The 20088-nt window shown below is 45.0% G+C and overlaps 1 protein-coding gene across 14 annotated transcripts; it reads right to left on the reverse strand.

Annotated features, from left to right (window-relative positions):
- Positions 1-324: 324 nt before the first annotated feature.
- Positions 325-20072, reverse strand: LOC111605192 (arginine-glutamic acid dipeptide repeats protein). Of its 14 annotated transcripts, none has more exons than XM_030225656.1 (16): positions 19829-20072; positions 18374-18630; positions 10625-10741; positions 9144-9377; positions 4036-9067; positions 3849-3972; positions 3636-3780; positions 3343-3503; positions 3139-3198; positions 2791-2910; positions 2606-2723; positions 1980-2079; positions 1796-1890; positions 1691-1743; positions 1162-1468; positions 325-1039 (listed from the first exon to the last, which is right to left on the reverse strand). In XM_030225656.1, the coding sequence occupies exons 3-15, from the start codon at positions 10670-10672 to the stop codon at positions 1453-1455; spliced, it is 6306 nt and encodes a 2101-aa protein (XP_030081516.1). In that variant the 5' UTR covers positions 10673-10741; positions 18374-18630; positions 19829-20072; the 3' UTR covers positions 325-1039; positions 1162-1452. The 14 variants fall into 14 exon arrangements, with proteins under 14 accessions (XP_030081516.1, XP_030081517.1, XP_030081522.1 ...); XM_030225657.1 differs by having other exon boundaries at positions 3343-3479; positions 10610-10741; XM_030225662.1 differs by having other exon boundaries at positions 1980-2013; positions 2791-2874; positions 10610-10741.
- Between the last annotated feature and the right edge of the window lie 16 nt (positions 20073-20088).

Consider the following 20088-nt stretch of genomic DNA (forward strand, 5'->3'; position numbering starts at 1 on the left):
TATTGCATTTGGGGGCTTTACGAATTTTTGAAAACTCACACATTTTAAATTTTTACTTATGAACTAGTTTTTTTTGTTGTTTTTTCTTTTTCTTTTTGTTATGAAACTTTATACAAAACACATTTTTGTTGCTTTTCCTTTTTTGTTTCTGGTTTTTGCTTGTTTTTTTTTTTTTTTTTGATAATATAATACTATAGTTAAGCCAAATAAAATAATAAATTAATGAGTAGTAAGTAAGCCAAGCTAGCCAAAACATATTATAAAAAGATTACTATAAAAATCAAAACTAAGCAGCAATAAGCGCACTAACACTACAAAATACATATAGTTCAATTGTGGCTGGAAGTACATTAAGTTTAAATTACATATACAATCATATTCTCAGCGTATGAGATGTCAAAATAGTTGCAGTTGCAGTTGCAGTTGTCTATAAAGCCCTTTGTACATTCTTCATATACATGTATATATATATATATTGACTGACAGTGGTTGATTGGCACAAAGTGCACTTGGCTTAACTTCCAATTTCTTGTACAATATAACCATTCAATTTAAACCATGTCGTGCCAACATATGTACATTCTATATATACTAAAATAGCAAGTTGTGGTTTTTTGTTGATGCATTTTGGTTTTGCTCTGTTATTTTTAGCTAATTGCAAAGTCTAATTAATTTGATTTGAAATAGAGCTTAGTGTTTAGTCATAGGGTATTATCGAAGTGCTGCTATAGTCTGCACAAATGTTTTGCACATTCCGCAGTTGAAAACCTTAAAAATTTGTGTGCTAAGTTTGTTCCATTTGCCTTAATCAATTCTCGTAAGCTTAAACGATAATTAACACGCTTCTCTATCAATTTTTGTTTAGAATTTTTAACACTATACACTATAAAGACGATACTTATAAAATATTGCGACCATCATGTTTTCTTTGCTTGTTTCGTCAGTTGGTTTCATTTGATTTCTAATTTGCGATTCCCTCTTTGTTCATAAGTGGATCGTCTCAGCCGTCCAGTTGGAGCACACTTAACGTAGTTGATTTCTGTCGAACAAAGTAAATATATATTACAGATAATAGGTTAAGACAAGGATTGCAGTGTATCTAGATGATATATGTGGTATGCATATATGTTATGGATATGAAAAATTAAAACGTTTACTAACTTTTTACATAAAAACTGGACAAAGCGTTGCACAACTTAAAGTTGCTATTTATATATATATAGCTTGGAAACACGATATACATATAAAGGGACCATTGCTATTGATATATAAAATACGAATGTTGATCTTTTTCATTTGTTGTTGTTGTTATAGTTGTTCTTGTTGAAAAGCAAAATGTAAACGTTTGAACACAAAAATCACACAAAGCATTTTCCTCACAGCCGGCCGGGCCATGAGTATTTTCTTTGTTCAGTTGCTTTTGGGATTCTGCCTTCTGCCTGGCTGGTCCACTTATCTGGGCCGTTGTCTGTATTGGGATAGAAATAGAAAGGTGGGCGTGATACAGATACAAAATATATACACACAAACACAAAATGATAACGATAATTTCAATAAAAAACAATAAGCAAAAGTCATAGTCACAGAAATACAGATGAACAAATGAGCCGAATGACTGACTGTTGATGACTGTTGTTTTTGTTGTTGTTCTCAATTTAGTCCACCCTAATGGATGTTAAATGCAACTCACCTAAAGTATTGATCGTGCAGCGATTGACGTTGAAACTCGGCGGCCTGTAAATACTGTATATATGTAATTAATCAGTTAAGAATATTAATATGGGATTTGGGAAACCTGTAGTTGATCTGCATAAGACATCCTCAGCAAAACGTCCGAGTGCGGCTCCCTAGGTATAAGCATATTTGGACGCGGATATTGCCCAACATTCGCTAAGTTCAGAGAAAGAGAGAAAGGGGAGAACACAGAGATAATGAGTTTCGTTTGTGATTTGATCAACGCAGCGGGTATACAAACTCACGTGGCAGTTGGAAACCGGCCTCCGGTGGTTGCGGCTGTGGATGCAAAGGCAAATGTAAATGAGTATGAGAGTGTGCATGATATTCTCTCGTCAATCGTATCTGAAAATTATTGAATATCGTTGATAGTTTCAAAAGAGCCAGGTGTGCTGCCTGAGAGATAAATGGAGAGCCTGCTTGCAACATAGATGCGACATTTGGTAAGTGGGAAGAGCGGGAATATGCGAAATGTGAAATTGTGGATAATGCGGGTTAGCACCGACTGGATGATAAACAAATGTGGTTAGAGAGTGGAAGAGAGAAATAGACGTGTCTCTCTTCCAGGTGAAGCGCGCGATAAATTGCAATAGATAATGTGTTATCACACGTGCTTGGACATGGACACATGATGTACGTAAATTTATAGCATTATTATAATTATATTTGATTAATTAAATCGTTGGTTAATTGAGCTGACAAGTAAACAAGTGGACAAGTGATTGATGCGTAGATGTTTTTGAATTCGTTTTGTTTAAAAAGTGTTTGTTTTGCTTTGTTTTTTCCAAATACGATTGATTTTGTGAATATGAGTGGATTTCGAGATCAAGTTTGGTTTACAAGATGAGATGGCCATGCAAATTATACGCACCATATGCTCGCCCGGATCCATGCCAACATGATGCGGCGGCGGTATGCCCAGACGTTCGCGTTCCATTTGCGATATAGCCGGATTCGCATATAGCGGAAACTGCGAGGGATGTATGCCACTGTAACGAATAGAAGAGGAGGGTGAGTTGCATTTCTCGAAAGGATTATGCGAATAGCTAGTCTTACCGTCTGTAATATTCCATCCAGTGTGGATCCAGTCGCGATTGACTTGCGGCAGCCGCTTGTGCATTCTTAATCTCCTCCAATTCTCTGCAATTAGTCAAGGTTGGAAGCATGAGTAAAGGCCTACAATTTGGAGAAGCAGAAATGGGTTTAATATCTTGTCGAGGATTTTGGTTAAGGTCAGACAAATGGCAAATAAGCAGCAAATGGATTAGAAACTAATGCATAAATTTGAACGTGCGTTTAAATAAGCGTCAATTATGTAGGTTAGCATGGTTGGTGTGTGTATGGGTGGGTGTTGGTGTGTGCTTTGAGATGAGGATTTTGGCAGGCTTGTACTAGGTACTGTACCTCTCTCTGCTATACATGGGGCCCATTGGATGATGATAAGGCACCATCTGCTCAACAGGACTGAAATCGAAATGGAAATTATTACAATACAAACGCGATAATCGACGACTACAAATAATCTCAATACATAACAAAAATAATAGATAATCAACTAAAGAAGACTCAACAAATAGTGAAACACTCTATCAAGCATTCGACGCTCACCTGAAGGCGACGTGTGGACGCGCATACTCCGACAATTGACGCAGCGCTGGCGTATCCGTATAAGAAGGCTTTAGCTCCGCCTTCATCTTGGCCTGCTGTGCGGCTTGTTGGGCGGCAGCTGCTTGTTGCTGTTGTTGCTGCTGCTGCTGCTGTTGTTGTTGCTAATTGTAGGGGTAACAAGAGAGAAAATTATATGTTAGCTAGGTGAAAATATATATAATTATAGATTGTCGAAGATCATATGCTAGAGCAGGCGTATCTGTAGCTGATGTGTGTTCGCTCTTGAAGCTTACCTGTCTTCGCTCGCGCTCTTTCTCAGCCAGTTTGCGATCGCGTTCCTCTCGCTTGCGCGCTAGCTTTGAGTCCGTAACTGGCTTGAAGATCAGATCCGTGCGCGTACACGAATTGTAGTCGCCGCGATCGATGTGTCGCACGAAGCTGCAAGAGTAACATTTGTAGTGAATAAGTTATAGCTCAAAGAGGAGAGATAATTTGGGAGTACTCACATGGCAGATTGCGAGCGATGGCATTCTGTATCGTCGGGCTTTGCCTCGGGACTGGGCCCGCGCGGTATGTTGTGCGTGGGACTGGGTATCTCGGGCTCTGGATCGGGCTCAATGTCTATAGGCACTACGAAAAGAAAAACCGTATTGAAGAACCCTTTCAATATCTAGCTGAGCTCTCAATACTCACATGGCTCTGTTGGATGATGCGCACCACCCATGCCCGCGGAATTGGCAGAGTGAGCGTGCGCACGCAACGCATCCATGTGGGAGGTCGGCTTTATGCCATGCTGCTGTCCATCTTGCGGCGCAAACGGCGAGGCATGTGGCGGTGGCGGATAGCCAGGCATGTGAGCACCTGGATAAGCGCCAGGCGGCAGACCCGTGGGCGTGCCGGGACCACCAAGGCCAACACCCACACCTCCTGGTCCCTGCGGCGTCTTTGGCGTCGGTGGTTTATTCTGCGGCGGACCACCAGGTTGCTGTTGCTGCTGTTGTTGTTGTTGCTGCTGCTGCTGTTGTTGCTGTTGCTGCTGTTGTTGCTGTTGTTGTTGCTGTTGCTGCTGCTGCTGAGGTGTCTTGTGCTGTTGCTGAGCAGCAGCTACAGCCGCTGCAGCGGCCGCCGCGTGTTGCTTCTCGGCAGCCACAGCTGCCGCAGCTGCTGCATTCTGCTCATCCTGTCGCGTTTGTGGCGGCGGACCAGACAGCCCAGCATGGTGGGCGGCCATCACAGCGGCGGGATCCAGTGGGCCGGATGGTGGCGGCGGCTTCATGTAGGCGGGGAAGCCAGGCCCATACGGCGCATAGCCATAGGGTGAATTGAAGGGATTGTGATGATGCGGCGAGTAGAAGACCGAGGGATGCAGCAACGGATGGGGATACGGCGACTGACCAGGATGCACTCCAATTTGCGGAATGCCACCGCCTGGTGCAATCAGCGGTAATGGCAGCGGCATCTGTGGATGGCGTATGACAGGTGGCGAGGCGCCAGGTCGCAAATGCGGCGGTGGCGATGTGCCCAACCCTCGTTGACCCGGCTGTGGTGCATACATCTTGCTCAACGGACTGGCCATCAAACCCGAGGCGCTCGACACTGGCGGCGGCGTCATGTGCGGTGATTGCTGGCGTAGCAGCGCATGCCGATCCCGTTCGGCAACAGCTGCCGCTGCGGCGGATAGCGCCGACGATGACGGATGATGACTCAGCGGGGATTGAGGCACCGGATGCAACGGACTTTGCCGACTTAGGCTGCCCACACTGGAGGCGGGCGAGGCGGCACGATGTGCAGCGGCTGCGGCCGCAGCGGCGGCAGCTGCCGACGAGTTATTCGGCGTGCCGCTATTGCTGTTGCCACCAGGGCCAGCTGGCGGGGCACCACTCGAAAGTTGGACGCTGGGACTGGCGCGACTGAAGGCGGACGAGGGCACCGTGCTGGGCGTGGTGGTAAGTGACATGCTCGTCGAGATGGCCGCCGAGTGCGGCGTCGATGGCGCTGACGAGGCGTGCGGGTGCGACAGATGGCTGGGCGGTGTGCGTCGGCTAAGTGCCGACTCGGGCAGGCCACCTAGTCCGCCGGGACCCGCCAAGAGAGCAATGGGACCGCCGCCATGGCTCAATCCTGCAATTGAATGCGATAGCAGATGATGGCCCGGGTGCGCCAGTGCTGCGTGTGCCGGATGACCTGGCGGTAGGTGTGCCAGGTGCGGGTGTATGGGCATCGGATGGCCGATAAGCCCTGACGGATGCGCCAAGCCCGGCAGTGGGGATGTGCGATGCGCATGCGGTGACTGATGTGGCATTGGTCCTGGTCCAGGCCCCGGACCCTGGCCCGGCCCCGAGTTAAGGCTGCTTATCGAGCCCGTTGGCGCCGTCGAGGTATGCGAGGCGGGCGGCTCACGTGATGTGGGCAGCGGTTCGTGCATGCTACGCGGCGGCTGTTGTTGCTGAGCCGGCGATGGCGTGCGCACTGTGCCCGCCGGGTTCGGTCCCGGCTGTTGCTGCTGTGAATGGCCAGGCGCCAGCGGATGCCCATGGCTGTGCTGTGGCGGCGGACCCGGTGCCTGCAGCGACATAGCCATGGGCGCATGAGGATGCATGGCCGAAGACAGATCGGGATGCCGGTGCAGAGCTTGCAACGATTGCAAATGCGGATGTTGGTGCGGATGCATGTGCGGGTGCATGGGATGCGAAGGCGCCATAGTCGACATCGTGGGGGCGCCCAGCGATGTGACGACGCCCGTCAGCGAATTGGCGACTGATATTTGTGCGTGTGGGCCACCCGGTCCCGGTGGCAGTCCATGCTGCAGGCCGGGCGGTCCCTGACCTGGCATTGTGCTGCTGATGGACTGATGCAAAGACGTCGGCGGTTGTGGACCTGGACCGGAGCCGGCGCCGCCAGCATTCGGCGGTGGTCCATGACTGTGCGGGGAGATGAGATTTTGTGGATGCATGCCGGGTGGCAAGCCGCCGCCAGCTGGCGAAGGCATATGCGGCGAGGGATGTGGCGACTGGAACTGCTGCGGCTGTGAGGATGGTGGCTGCGAATTGCTATTGCTATTGCTGCCCTGGCTATCCTGGCCGGGCGTCGAGCGCGCCGAGGCGTCAATGGGACTCTCCGGCGGCGGGCCATATGGCGAAGATTTGATCAGATTCTCCCCGCCGGCTGAAGAAACAGGCGGCATTGGATATTTAAGATCCTGCGGCTGTGGCGGCCCGTACTTCGCAGCCAGTGGATCACCATACTTGAGCATAAGGCCAGTTGGCTCGAATGGTCGCCCTAGCGGCGGTGTCTGCACATCGTGCTGATAGTGAGGCTTGGGCATGGCAATGCCTGGTGGAGGCGTGGCACCCGGCGGCTGCTGATCCAGCGGCGGACCACTCTGACCTGCCGGCGCATACTTGTGCGGAGGACCGGGTCCGTCCAAAGCCGAGCCAATGTTATGCGGCAGATGGGCAAAGCCCGGCTTCACATCGGGTATCTTTAGTGCCTCCTGATAGCCAGGCTTGGGCGGCGCTAGCTCCACAGGATACTTGCCCTGCTGTTCGATCATATACTTCATGTCGTACTTGCCCACGGCCGCTGCAGCAGCAGCCGCTGCCTGCATTTCCTGGCTGTATTTGAGCGCATCCAATGGTGCTGGCACCGGATACTTCAGCTCCTGTGGCGCAAATTTGCCAGCACTTGGCTCGAATTTAACGCTTGCCTCGTTGTACTTCATTTCCATATCGCCAGGATATTTCTGAGGCGTTGGCGCCGATACTCCCCCACTGCCAGGATCGCTGTGCAGCTGTGGCGGTGGCTGTGGAGGCGGTTGACCGGGTGGCCCATACTTCAGCTGCCCGTCAATTATGTAGCCGGCAGGCGCTTGCGGCGTTGGTCCATGTGGCATATGCTGCAGATGCAGTGGTTCCGGATTGACACCGTCTCCGGCACCATGATGCAACCCGCTCAGTTGTGCGTTGGGCGGCGGCCCCGCGGAGCTGACAGGTGGCAGTCCGCTGGTATTGATCTTCAGATCCTCGTTTTTGATTTCGATTTTGACCTTGAGATCCTGCGGCTCGTTGCTGTTTTGATTGCATGTGGCGTCCATAGAGTCTTCCATGGGCTCCTTCTTAATGTAAACGGTTTCCTGCATAGGTCCCGATGCAGCTGAAACGGGTGGCATACCCACCAGTTGCTGCTGCTGCTGTTGTTGTTGCTGTTGCTGCTGTTGTTGCTGCTGCTGCTGCTGCTGTTGCTGGGGCAACCTCTCTTGCTTAATGCTGGCGAGTTTCTTGAGCAGCTCGGGATCGCGTGCAGCCGCTTCGTTCTCACATATCTCCATCTTCTCAATGGCTTCCTTGCGATCACGATCGACAGACGCGTTAAGTGCCTCCACCGTCGCAATAGTGGGCACCTTCATTGCGATCGGTGCCACTGGAACAGCCGCTGGTGGCGCTTCCAGGGAGCTAGACTCTTTTAGCAGACCATCCACGTGCGCCGGCTTGATGTTAAGCGGCTGTATACTGCTGGGTGCCTGAATGTTGGTCTCCTCATCCATGTTCTTAATGGTATCCTTGCTGTCTTCCGCGCAGGCAGTCTCTGTTTTGATCGACTTCTCGTTGACTTCCGACTTGGAATCCGCATCGCCGGACAGCGTGACAGCGTTCTCCTCCTTGCAGTTGATCTCCTTGCTATCTTTGCTGGACTGCTGCTCGGCGGTGCGTCCATCCGTATCAGTTGTATTCGACTCGCCATCGTCGAGGACAGAATCGGGTCGACTATCGGAGTTCATGCTCTCAACAGGACTATCGGGACGCTTGCGCTGCTTCTCCTTGACGTTGTCCTCGCTGTTGTTGTTCGCTTGCTCACTGCTGTTGCTGTTATTGGTCTCCGTTTCGGTGCGCTTCTTCTTGTTGGGCGTATCCTGTTTGCCTCCCTTGCGCTTATTGCCCGATCCCTCGGCCACGGTCTTGGTGGGCGTCTTCGGGCTATCGCCAGCAGCGGCGGCTGCCGCTGCAGCAGCATCCGGTGTATCGGAGCCGCGCTTGGGTCGCTTACCGTTCGCCACGGCGTTGCTGTTATTGTTCGCAGAGCCTGAAGATTGATCCTTACCGGAACTGTTGCCAGATGCGTTGACGGAGGCAGCACCAGCAGCAGCGGAGTTGCCACCGCCACCAGCTGCAGCGGCACTGCTGCTGTTATTGTTGTTGTTGTTGTTCTGTTGTTTGTTTCTAGTCCTCATCCTAGATGGTGATTCATCCCTTTTGTTGGTCAGACTCGAATCACTGTCACACTCGCTGACGTCGTCCTCGGTTAGAGAACTGTTCTCCTCCTTGGAGACAGCGGGCGATGAGCGATTCGCCGTCTCTGCAGCCGACGCCGCCGCCGTCGCCGTCGTCGCAGCTTGTGGTTCCGGGGTGTCCTCCTTTTTGGGAGGTGTATTGTTAGCGCGCGTAACACGATTGCGACGCAAGGCGCTCTGTCTGCGTCGCCGATGCGGTCGATTATTGTTGGCGCCGGGCGTCTTCTTCCACAGGTAGTAGAACTCGACCAGCTCTGGTGTATCCTTGTGTGGCAATAGATCCTTGTGGATCCTAAAGAAATTTTTGCCAAATTGTCGCAGACCCTTGATGAACTTTTTCGTTTCGTCCTCGGTCCACTTCTTGTCAATGCCCTTCGAAACGGGACACTTTACGAGTGCTTGTAGAGCTTTGCCTGGATCGTAGCCAGAATCGTGCAGCTATTAAATGGAAGCAAAAGGACAACTATTAGTTAGCAGCTGGGGGTGGGTGGAATTGGGTTAGGTCATCACTCACCACGTCGAGTGCGTTAATTGTTGTGTCGTCGCGACTGGCAGCCAAACAACCGTCTTCTAAACCGCCATCACACATTCCTTGAAATGCAGCCATGGAGCGTGCCGCACGCAGAAACATTAACAAGTCGCCATCGGCCACAACGCCAGGACTCCATCTTGTTTCCTCTAATTCACGTTCATCGGTTTCCTTGTCAACGGGGAAGCTTGAGATTGGATTATAATCGGGCAGTTTTGCCTTCAGTCACAAGACAAGACAAGACAGAAGAAGTTTCCGGTATTAGTTAATTAAAAAAAAACGGAACGGAACGGAACTCCAAAAAACATCACATAAAGTCTATCTTTTCAGTTAGTTACGTCACATACACCACAGACACAAGACAAAGTCTACGAGAATACAAGAAGCCAAAGAAAGTTGCCCAGTGGGAAATACTGTAGCTAAGCATTATTCATGCAGGACAAATCGTATGACATGTCAGCGAAGCTGTCTATAAGCTTCTTCTTTATTTACAACTATTTCTGTAACAAATCGGCTAACTATTTCCAACTGGGCTTGTTTATATACATCAATTTATTTATATATAGGTCTGTAATTTGTCTGGTGTCATATGAAACGACAATATACAACTTAAGACTAATGCATGAAATGTATGAACAATGCCTTGATGTGAGGTGTACGTGTATATCGGGTATTTTTCTGGATAGGAGCGTTGGTATGGAAAGAGTATCAGCGACTTTCGTCATGTCTGGCGAGTGAGGAGTAGGACTCAGGGAGGTACTCTGTGTTAGTTATTGTATATATTGCCAATTTGGTAAACGATTTATTTACAGTTGTTATTTATTGTTTATAAATAATAAATTTTAGATAATTATCAAGCTACAAATCAAAGTTGACTAACAAGTTGCCCACATCGAAGAGTCGTGGCATGCGATTAGATAGAACTGCTGAAAGCTTTTCATTGCTTTATTTTTCCATTTATAATTTATAGGCATAATAAACTATATTTGATAGAACTATCTCTGTTTGTAAAATTTTCATCTTTAAATTCTTGAAAGTTCAGATGGCGTGTTAATATTTTGATTCATAGAAGTGGAAATTCGTAGCTATCTTTAGAGACTCATAAAGTTAACTTTGAGAGCTCAAGCCTTAAACAATTTTTATGTGAAGCAGTCTTTTATGATGGACAGAAAAAACTGTCAAGTGATAAAACTTTATTATTTATACAAATATAATTTAAATAAGGCCAAGACTCATTAGGTGAGCAACTTAATTAGACTCTGATGAAGAGGCGAGTATGGGAAGTGGATTGGATTGGACTGGGCTGGGTTGGTGTTAGTTGGGATTACAATTAGAACTTGCAACGTTACGATTACAATACAAAAAGGAAAAAAGTATTTTTTCTTTGTATTTTTATTTTTCATTTTGTTACCGTGAGCTGAATTTCTGAATTGTGAGAGTTATGTACGTACATAGACATCGTTTACCTGGTGGCCGGGACCCACTCGTATTTCTCCTTGAGTGGAGGCCGCCATCACCCTTTAAAAACACGCTTCCGGTCCAGTGTTAAGCCTTTTTATGCCCGCTATGATATGAAAATTCAACTGCAAAAAACAAACGATCATATGGTTAAAATGATTAACATTCTACAATATAAATACTACATATCATAGCCAAGCGAGTTAAATACCCTGCACTAACAGATACCCTGTAACCCAATTAGTATTAAATTTTTAGAGAAACAACGAGAGATATCCAATAGAAAAGAGTATATTTCAATGGTGAGAATGCTATATGAGAGACTGTATATGAAATGCGATATGTTCAACTCGTATATTCCTCGAAAAAAGCATAATAAAACAGTTCAAAAATAACAAATTTTAGCGATTTAACGTACCAGAAATCATTTGGAAGTATTCAACGAACTGCAGAGCAAATATAACCTGGCTGGATCAAGAGTATATATATATATATATATATATATATACATTCCATCTCCACTTAAAGCATTTGGCATGCTTTCAAGGGTATTAGAAATGCTGATATCAACATGCATAAATAAATAAGCTATAAAAAATAATGCCATGTAATGTGTGGCCTTAGAATAGACGAGGCTACGTGTAGCGAATCTGGAGGCCAGACGAGTTTAGGGAGTTTTATGCGACCCGAACACTTAATCGTTTGCATATGGCATATGTTATAATGCGCCAGCTGGACGGACTTGCGATAAGGGGAAGAGAGCTGAGCTGAGCTGAGCTGACGAAACAGTTACAGCAGCTATATATTCATATCGTGTGTATCTGAGTGTGTATGTGTGTGTGTGTGTCTGTGCCTGGTTATTTTTTCTTTTGGCTGCCTCTCAAGTGTGCGTGCAGCTGTAAACAGATTTTCCGCTCAAGTAACTTGGCGAATAACTGTAACGAGGCTGGCCTCCGGGCAGGGCGATCTGTCAGGGGAATTATCATTAAATTTGCTTACGAATCAATATCAGTGCCAATACACACACACACTCTCGCACACACACGCATGCCAGCGGTTGCGGTTGTGTGGCAACGGCACACAAATTATGGCAATTAAAATCAATTAATTAAATGCAGCAGCAGGCAAATAAAAAGAGCATTGCGCCTCGCCTCGCCTCGGCTCGGCTCGGCTTGCCCCGACGCAACGCAAAATATGTATAAAAAAAATTAAATAAAACAGAAAATATTGTCGACAGATTTACACTCAATAAGCCACGACACGCCGCCTAAATGACTGACTACGCGGCAGCGTAGGGTGCCATGGCGGACAACCGAAACGGACAAGCTGCTGGGCCTGCACAGTGGTGCAAAGCCTATTGAAATGCATGTGAAGATATGAATCATATAGAAAGAGAAATGTGAACAATAATCAAATGAGATGGGTAAAGGAATTGAGCTGTTAGTTGTTCTTAAAGACATTAATGTAAATTTAAAAAGATGATATCGATAACGATTTCTATTAATAATAAACTTTGCATCTCAAATTGTGAGCTATAAATTATCATTCACTAAGCCTTAAATACTACTCATCCCGTTACTTAATCTGCGGCCATTTATATTAATATAAAACCCAAAACTTTTCAGCTACTTTATGCCACTGTGCAGCGCTCCACTGCGTTTGGGGCCAACACTTATCAGCGACATCAGCAGCGGCAGCAGCCAGGTTAGCTGGCCTGGTTGGCTAACTGGCTGACTGAACGGCTTGGCTGGCTGCTTGGTTAGCAACTTTTTTTTATGGCAGGAAAGTCGTGAGTGGAAAAATTTCACAGAAAAAAAAGTAGAAGGTGAGTAGCTCCTGGCCTCGTCTACGTGGTCTCTTTTCCGCGCGCGCTCTCTCCCTCTGTCCATCTCGCTCTGCGCTTTCCCACTCTAGCGTTCTGGGCACGCGAATGGCCCAAGTGGCTGCTCTGGCGCTTTGGGCAAAATTGTGTAATAACTGCGAGCAATGTGCTAAGCTGTGTGTACTCACACCCCCTTCCGCCTCCCTCTCTCTCTCTCACACGCTTCCACTCTCTTCTTCCTTCCTGCTTCTGTTGCTTCTGCTGTTGCTGCTGCTATTTCTGCGGTGGCTGTTATAAAACAAATGTACTACAAAAAGCGCCGTTGTAACGCACAAAAGCCATAAAATCTAAAAAGGCAAAATGAAAGGCTCGAACATTTTTGCCACCACCGAAAAATGTGCTGCAAAGAGCGATAGAGACAGAGAAATAAAGAGAGAGAGAGAGAGAGAGAGTCCTCCCCTGGCCCAGTATGGAGTGTGTACATGTATATCTATGTGTGTGTGTATGTATTAATAGCCGTATCATAATGCCCAGCGCTGAGGTTGCGGCACACAGGCACAACAACAATGGCCCAACAACAACAACAACAACAATAACAGTTCACAGTAAAAGACCACAAATTATGGCAGCAGCAACCGTTGATGGGGCGTTGCTTGTTGTTGCAGCAGTTGCTGTTGCAGCAGTTGTTGTTGTTGCTCTGTACATCGTCGTGGATACGTGACTGACTGTTGGCCAGTTTTGCGAGTGCTTTTGCCGTTTTGTGAGTCAGCAGCAGCCCCAAATGCGGTTGGCTGGAGTCGTCTATGGTCAGCCAGTTGGTCGCTCGGTCGATTGCCTGTTGGCTGGGTCTCAGCTGAACGAGCGGGCCACGAAAATTTAAGGTCAATAACGCTGTCAATTTCAAACGGCGCGTTGCCTCCATTAATGTCAACACGCGCTTTATCAACTTACAAAATATCGCCACAGACACACACACACACATATATATATATATATATATAGAGATTGAGAGAGGGGTGGGTGTGGGGGTGCCGCAAATTGTTTTCTAAACAGCCCATAAACATAAAACGAAACAAAACGAGAAATGTAAATGAAAAATAAAACTTAGCAAGCAGAGCAGAGGCGCACAACAGCCAAGAGGAAATCCAATAAACAATTTGTATCATGAGTAGCGGAAAATTGTGTGTACGCACGCAGCTAAACGACGTCTTTGAGTGTGTCTATATATATATATATGTGTGTGTGTGCGTAATTTTGAAATGGAAAAGCTGTCGGCTGTCGACGGTCGACTGGCCCGACTGTCGGCTTCCGTGTGGTTGGCTGTCTGTCTGTATGTTTGCGCTTGTATTTAGCTTGTTTTTCTCTCTGCAATCATCGCTTGCCAATAAGCTGACTAATTGACTGACAAATAGGATACAACAACAGCAATAACAACGAACGTCAGCAGCAGCAGCAGCAACGGGCAGACAACTTAAAATGCCTTCGCTTCTGCTGCTGCTGCACTCGCCGCACAACTGTACATTAGGGTGGTTATTAACTTGATGTTAATAATCTGCCGGCCTGAAGCCGAGACGTAGAGTTCGTTAAGTCCGCACAGGTAGCATTAGACTAAGCCGAATATTGAATGCTCTACCTGGCTATAAGATATTCAAAGACAAGTTAATTTGCTATTCATATATTTATACAAATATTAAATTTGAACAGATATTGCCAATAAAATTTGTATATTCCAAATACTTTTCAATTAAATTGTTTTTGAAAAATACTCACTATATCGTATAGTAATTTAGCAATTTAATTATTAAATTACCCTTAGTCTTGCGTTTAACTATCATGAATTTCCAAAAACTATGCACACATATTTCGGCTTTAGGTATGCGCCCCAGCAAATTAGCTTCGTCATCAACTCAACAAAATTCTCAAGAGTTTGTGGATGAGAGTGGCTCAATAGCTTGGAATGCCTGAAATCTGTTCAGTTGAGTTGAGTGCCATGTGTCAAGTGCGGAAACCCCATTAAATGTTTGTAGGCAACAAGAGAAGGTGCCACACACACACACACACACACACACAATGGAATACCTATGCTTGCGTATGTCTGCATCGGTTTGTTGTGAAAGCCAAATTTTCACAACAAATCAAAACAGACGCCCGAAAAGTCACAAAAAAACATCTAAAACGTAGAAACAAGAAGCCAAAAGGAGGCAGTTGAACAGCGTTCAAAGCACTCAACTCGTTGCCCAGAGAGAAGCAATAAAAAAAAGAAAAAAACAAAGTAAATAAATAACCAACAAATTTCTCTTTTTTTTTTTGGACCCACATGGAAATAGTCTAGTGTGTGTACGCGTGTGTGTATGTAGATGATATTCGAATGCAGGCAGCTTACAGTTGTTATACCCATTACTCAACATCAACAAGAACATTATGCCACATTCTCTTCATTCATGGCCGCAGCTCCTCCCCCACCCATAGCTCTATAAGAACTCCCATACGTTGCTCCACTTCATTCAACCGAACGATTGAGCATCTATTCAGGCACTGATGCGGCGCTCAAAAAAGCCAAACCGAAACCAAATAAACGACCCGCAACGACTGCGACGAGTTCACCTCTCACTCTCCCTCCCATCTCTCTCACCCGCACTCACTCGCTCACTCTAACCTGTGCATCATTTGGGGCCGTTCGTGTGCAGCCGAACTTCACTTCGGTGTCGTCAGCGTCATCGTCATAGTCGTCGTCGTCGTTGTTGTTTTTGTTGTTGTCGTTTATACGATTTGTTGGATTTGCTGCTCATGAAGTTGTTAAACAGATTGTCGGTGTAGATACCTTCATCATTCTCTTCATGTCTGACGACCCGCGTCTGCCTTACTCCCTCTCTCTCTCTCTCTCACAGCTACCCATCCATCGCAGTCGGGCAAGTCATACAGCCAATTCACTTCTGTCTCATTCGCTCCCTTTCAAACTCTGTCTACATGGGTGTGTGATGGCCAGTGCCTGTGTGCGTGTGCTTGTGCGATTAGTTTTATGTAATTTTATCGAGTATTTTAAGGATTTTGCGGCTTATCCGCGCTTCATTTGGAAATTGTTTCGTGTTACTTATGTCGCCCCGTTTTGCTTTAAACGGAAGGGCACATGCATAAAGCAAGAAGGGTAAGACATAAATAAGAATAAGGGCATGTAAAAGGAGACCGCTTGCCCTTTCATAGCTGTCGGCTCTTGTTGTTCTTGTTGTTGTTACTGTTAGGCCCTTTTCAAGTGTTTATGGCGCTGTCGTCATTGTTTGTTGTTGTATGGCAACGAGTGTCAGAGAATTTGTGCCTGGCATAATATAAGTGAACGTTTTGCATGTGTAGTTACCACTCTGTCTCCTCTCTCTCTCTCTCTCTCTCTCTCTGCCTCTTACTCTCTCTTATTTATCTAACGCTCTCACAGTAACTAGCTGCCTTTGTGTATAATCGAATTACACACAATGAGAAAGATTTATGGGAATTCATTGTTGATATTGTTAATTTTTTTTAAACACGTTTATACATTATATTCCCATTGGTTCATTGATTTTACACCGATTAACCCGCGCTTAATTATTTGACTTTAGATATGTATGTGTGTATCTGCATATATTTATATATAGATTTAATAGGTGCTTTGTGTGTTAATTATCTTATCGCTAATGGAGTAGAACGCAGCTGGAATTGTTTCCACATACAAGAGAGCAGGAGTGAGAGTGACAGAGAAACAGAGAGAGGGAGTGGGAGAGTTAGGAAGGGGAATATCATATTTTATCAATAAGCTTTTTAAGCATTAACTGAACAAGGGATTTGTGAATTATTATTAATGTGTTTTTTGTTTCTGATTTTACATTTTAAACATGTCAGATAAAATGTATATATATACATATACATATATATATATATATATATATATATATATATATATATCTATTCATATAATAAAACTGTCGCATATATCTCTTAATCTTATTTAATGTATGGTCTTTGTTTATAATTTTTCATGAATTTTCATTATAGCATTATAAAATTATTTTAAGAAATCATTAAATACGTAAAGCAAGCAAGCATTACCAATATATCTAATTATTGCTCTTCTTTATATACTAAATTTTAAATTATATTGTTCCTTTCAACTACCTAGAAACTCATTCATTTCTAGTTTGAAATTTTTTTCTAAAATGATCTAATACGGTATAGCTTGGACATATACATATTTATATACATCTGTGTGGGTGTTTTGCCGGCACATTTTATAATCAGGGGCAATAAATCGACACTCGAGTCCAAGTGTCTTGCTTTTTCAATCAGATAAGCAGTAATTATAAATTAAAAGCACCAGCAAACAGATTAATAAAACGTAAACTTTAACAGCGCATTATAAATAAGCCAAAATGACTAATAATAAAATATAAAATGAAATCGACATCAAAGGCCGTCTCCAGCCCTTTCCCCCTACAACCTGATTATCATCCATCTAGCCAAAAAAAAAAAGCAACAGCAACGACATCAGTGGGTGTGGGCGTGGGCGCTTTCATTTTGTTGCTTTTGTTGTTGTTGGGTCATGAGTTTCCGCTCGTGGCATTAGCGCGCTTCAAGTTCGCTTTTGTTTTTATTAAATGCATTATTAGCACGTTATTTATTAATTAAACACTTCACGTTTTTATTCCCTCCTAATCGGGCAGTCTCTCCCCTTCTCTCTCTTTCTCACTAGCCCACTCGCCCACCAGTCCACGACCCAGCGAGGACCTGCCCACTTGCTCGTTAGCTAAAAGAGATAAGCTGAAGCATTTGCGTTCATGGAAATAAGCCAGTGAACAATTGCTCGATAAGCGGGAAAGTTGAGAGCAATTTCATCGGAAGTATAGTCAAAGAACTTGGATAAGTTTCCAAGAATTTCAAATTATTATAAATATAGTTGTTAATAGAGACTAACAACTATTTCTATTCTATACTTAATGTTTACGGAGTTCGTAACTTATTTAAAATTATGATTCCCTTTAATGAGCCTCTCATCCGTAGTTGAGTGTTATTGAATGCTCGTTAAATAAATAGATTTGTTTGCATTTTAATTATGGTTAACACCAAGTTATCGACCACTCGGCAATTAATCAGCGAACGGCGCGCAAACCTAATTGACAGCTTGTAGATGTTACGCTCTGACAGCTCGGCGACGACGACGATTGAGGCAACGGAACATGCAACAACAACAACTCGAATATGAACTGGAATCACAGTTGCGTGAACTTGAACTACTGACTCAGTGAACGGCTTTGCGTTCTGCTAGCTATGATAATTGGCCTTAAGTTCAAATAAACTAAATATGAATATGATCAAAATATCAAAATAAAATACAGTAAACACTGCTCATAACTAACGGACTAGCATAATAGCACATAGCTACACACTTTATCGAAAATTTGTTTTATTCAGAAAATGGAATATTTTCTTTTATAGATCTCAGTTCTGGATACCCTATTACAGCTAATGATTCAAAAAGAAACAATGCGGGGTATCACTTTACAAATTCCATTTTCTAGTTTATAATAAACTTGTATTGAATATGAGCGCCTTTATCTTTCTCTCTCTCTCTCTCTCTCTTTCTGTGTTTCTATGTGTGCTGGGGCACTTGAAGCACTTTGCCTAATTAGTTTATGATGCAGTGAGTGAGCCTGGCAATTTGCTTGTCTATCACAGCAGGCCATAGCGCCTCCCCTAATACCCTACACGCACACACACATATACACATACGTATATAGTTCAATAGTTTTGGCCATGAAGCGAAAAATAGAGTTGGGACCCCCTGGAAGATGACACATGAGCCGGCGGCAAATACAATATTACTGCGTGTGTGCGTATATGTGTTAAGCAAACAAATAACAATAATTAAATATATGCCTAGTTCAACAGCTGTTCGTGGCGGGCAACTCACCATGAATCCAGTGTAGATGTGTGTGTGCGTTTGTCCGTGTGCTCCAGCAAGCAGCTCGAACTCGAACTCGAAACCTGGTGGCTTTGGCTCCCACTTGGCACGCTAACGGTAACGTTCCCGATTGCTGCGGCGTGCGAGCGAGCGAGCAGGAAGTGTATATAGATATCTAGTGATGATGCTGTTGCTCCTGTGGCTGTTACTTTGGCAGGGGACAGGCAGCCGGAAATGTAGATTTTGGTTAATTTGCACTGGCACAGCTGGAAACGAAGAAATGACGTAGGTGAGAGACGAGCTGATGATTATGATTAAGCAGAAGAAGAGGACTGGACTGAAGTGAAGTTGCAGAGTGCAGAAGAAAAAGAGCATACAATGCAAAATTATAAAACAAGAGAATTGCTACCGAGCTTAGCCAACTGCCCAATACTCTGTAGAACGAAAAGTGTGCCAAAGTAATATTGGAATTTATGTATGTTTTATCTTTATGGTTTAGTTTCTTAGATTTTCGACATTTTCAATTTTCGCATATAGCACAACACCAATATGCCCATTTTACAGTTTATGTGCAGTGTATAAAAAAGGCGCGAGCCACACAACAACAACAAATTTTTTAGCCAACGTCAGCGAAAAAGCAACAAAGCAAAGTTTAAGCAACGGCAGCGCGCGGGCAGCGGGTGGGCGTTCAGCTTGTCATATGAAGGGTGGTCACAGCAGCAGCAGCAGCTGCGTTGGTGGTGGGTGACGCCGCCGTCGCCGTTGCTGCTGCTGCGCTTTGTGATTCCTTTTCAGCACAAAATTTGTTGAGCCTTTGAGTCGTCGTCGTCGTCGTCGCCGTCTTCTTCGTTGTATTGTTCTACCCCAAAAAAGTCCATAATAGAAACATCCCCTCCTCCACAAGCCAACGTCGTCGTCGTCGCCGTCGTCATCATCATCGTCGTCTGCCTCCGCCTTTGCCCGCTTTGGCTTTTTCACTTTACTTTGTGTGCAAACACAGTTGCAGCGCCGACGCCAACTAAAAAGACGTCGACAGAGACTGCGACTTCGACAGCGACGCGTTTCATACGTTTTTCACAAATAAATTTTAATGATTTCTACGCTGCGCATTACGACGACGACTAAGACGTCGACGTCGACTACGACTGTGACTGCGAATCGGACGACGCTTCAAATGAAATTAGTGACACACTTAAATAATAATTAATTTTTGCACACTTGTTGTAGTTGTTGCTTACATTTAGAGACTCGAAAAGTTTCTGTCTTAGCTGTTGTTGTTGTGTGTGCGCGTTTAAAGTTGTCAGTGGGGGCTAACAATACGTTTTTTAATACTCTTCTGTTTTGTCTTCTTCTTTTTTGCATACACTTTGCGCACACACACACACGCAATCGCTCGCCATACACATGCACAAGCACTTACACGCGCATACAAACATACACACTCATTTACACACACTCACGCACTTCGCTTGCTTTGCGTTTTTTTTTATTGCTGCGGAGATTTTGGGCACAATTTTCGCTGACTTTGAAACGCAATTTGTGTACACTTTCACACGCGTATTGCAGCGACACTGGCACGTGAAAGTTTTGCACTATAATTTGACTAAATAATATTAGCACAAATGCGTGTTTTTTTTAGTTCTTAATGGTACAACAAAATTTCTCCGCGTATAGCAGAAGCCACCATTTTGCGACTCTCGATGAACAACAAGCAATGCAACACT

This window comes from Drosophila hydei, unplaced genomic scaffold, assembly GCF_003285905.1.
Source record: "Drosophila hydei strain 15085-1641.00,03,60 unplaced genomic scaffold, DhydRS2 tig00008135-arrow-pilon, whole genome shotgun sequence".
NCBI lineage: Eukaryota > Metazoa > Arthropoda > Insecta > Diptera > Drosophilidae > Drosophila > Drosophila hydei.